Source organism: Arachis stenosperma, chromosome 4, assembly GCF_014773155.1.
Source record: "Arachis stenosperma cultivar V10309 chromosome 4, arast.V10309.gnm1.PFL2, whole genome shotgun sequence".
NCBI lineage: Eukaryota > Viridiplantae > Streptophyta > Magnoliopsida > Fabales > Fabaceae > Arachis > Arachis stenosperma.
This window is the reverse complement of record NC_080380.1, coordinates 72,751,658-72,752,777: the sequence shown is the minus strand read 5'-3', so window position 1 is coordinate 72,752,777 and position 1,120 is coordinate 72,751,658. Positions and strand designations below refer to the sequence as shown.

Below are 1,120 nucleotides of genomic sequence, written 5' to 3'. Positions count from 1 at the left end.
TCTTCTTGTGTTCTTGTTCTACTCCTTGTTTGTTTGAGCATAACTGTGTGATTGCATATTAATGTGTGAATGTACATTTACTTCCTATTTTCTCTCTTGTTCATGTGTTAGTTTATGTTGCTGTTATGTACGTATTACTCTACATTTATTTATACTTCTATGACCACGGACATAATAAATGAACTTAACTGTAAACCCCGACCTTACTAAGAACTCCCCAGTTCTTACCCCTTACACCTCTACAGATGGACACGGGAGTCCTATTCTACGAGATTGATCCACCGTACATCTACGAGGACCCGGTGCGCGGCGAGTATTACATCTACTGTGCGGTACCTCGTATCCGTAATTATGTAGTTCGTGGTACACCTTTTCAGTACCCTATTAGGACAGCATACTTTAATCCTGATGCACCCTATGACTTTCCTTTATCTTGGTTACACCCCGGCGGACCTGGGGTACCTTATCCTGAGGAGCAGATGCCACCTCCACCTGACTATCCTCCTCCACCTGAACCTCCTCTACCTGATGAGCCTATACCTGCCCAGCCTATCCATGAGGCACCTCCTGCACCTTTTGTCCTTGATGAGTGGGGTGTTCCTGTGTTGCCACCCGAGCTTGATCCTTTACCTGAGCCGATCGAGCCTCCTGTCTTAGATGAGTAGCAGGGACATGAGTATAATCAGATCATGGAGGCGCCACCTCCTTCTCCCGACTGTATTTTGTTTGGTAGCTATCCTTTTATGGTTCATGTGGCCAGCAGTGATTCCTCTGCTATCACTCCGGCAGAAGAAGAGGACGAGGAAGAAGAATATCCAGAGGAAGATCCTAACTTCATAGTTATCTCCTCTGACAGCGATGACGATGAGCCAGGCGAGGCGCCAGCAGGCGAGCATTACCATTCGCCCGGTGGTTTTTCGTGAGGTACTCTGGACCAGGATTGAGGAGACTTTTTGAGACGCCTAGTCTAACTTCAGTACATTAGAGTGTCTCCCTCACTTTTGTTAGCATGATTAGAGGGAATAGGCAAATCATAGAGTTAGGCTAGCCTGGGTGCCAGCTTAGGGGCTTTTGGTTAGGCCAGGCCCTGGGGCGTCTTATGTACATATATGTATATACT

The 1,120-nt window shown here is 46.9% G+C and overlaps 1 protein-coding gene across 1 annotated transcript; it reads left to right on the top strand.

Annotated features, from left to right (window-relative positions):
- Positions 1-245: 245 nt before the first annotated feature.
- On the top strand, positions 246-665 carry LOC130975090 (uncharacterized). Its single transcript, XM_057899922.1, has one exon. It carries the CDS (start codon positions 246-248, stop codon positions 663-665), a length of 420 nt encoding a protein of 139 aa, XP_057755905.1.
- The last annotated feature ends 455 nt before the right edge of the window (positions 666-1,120 follow it).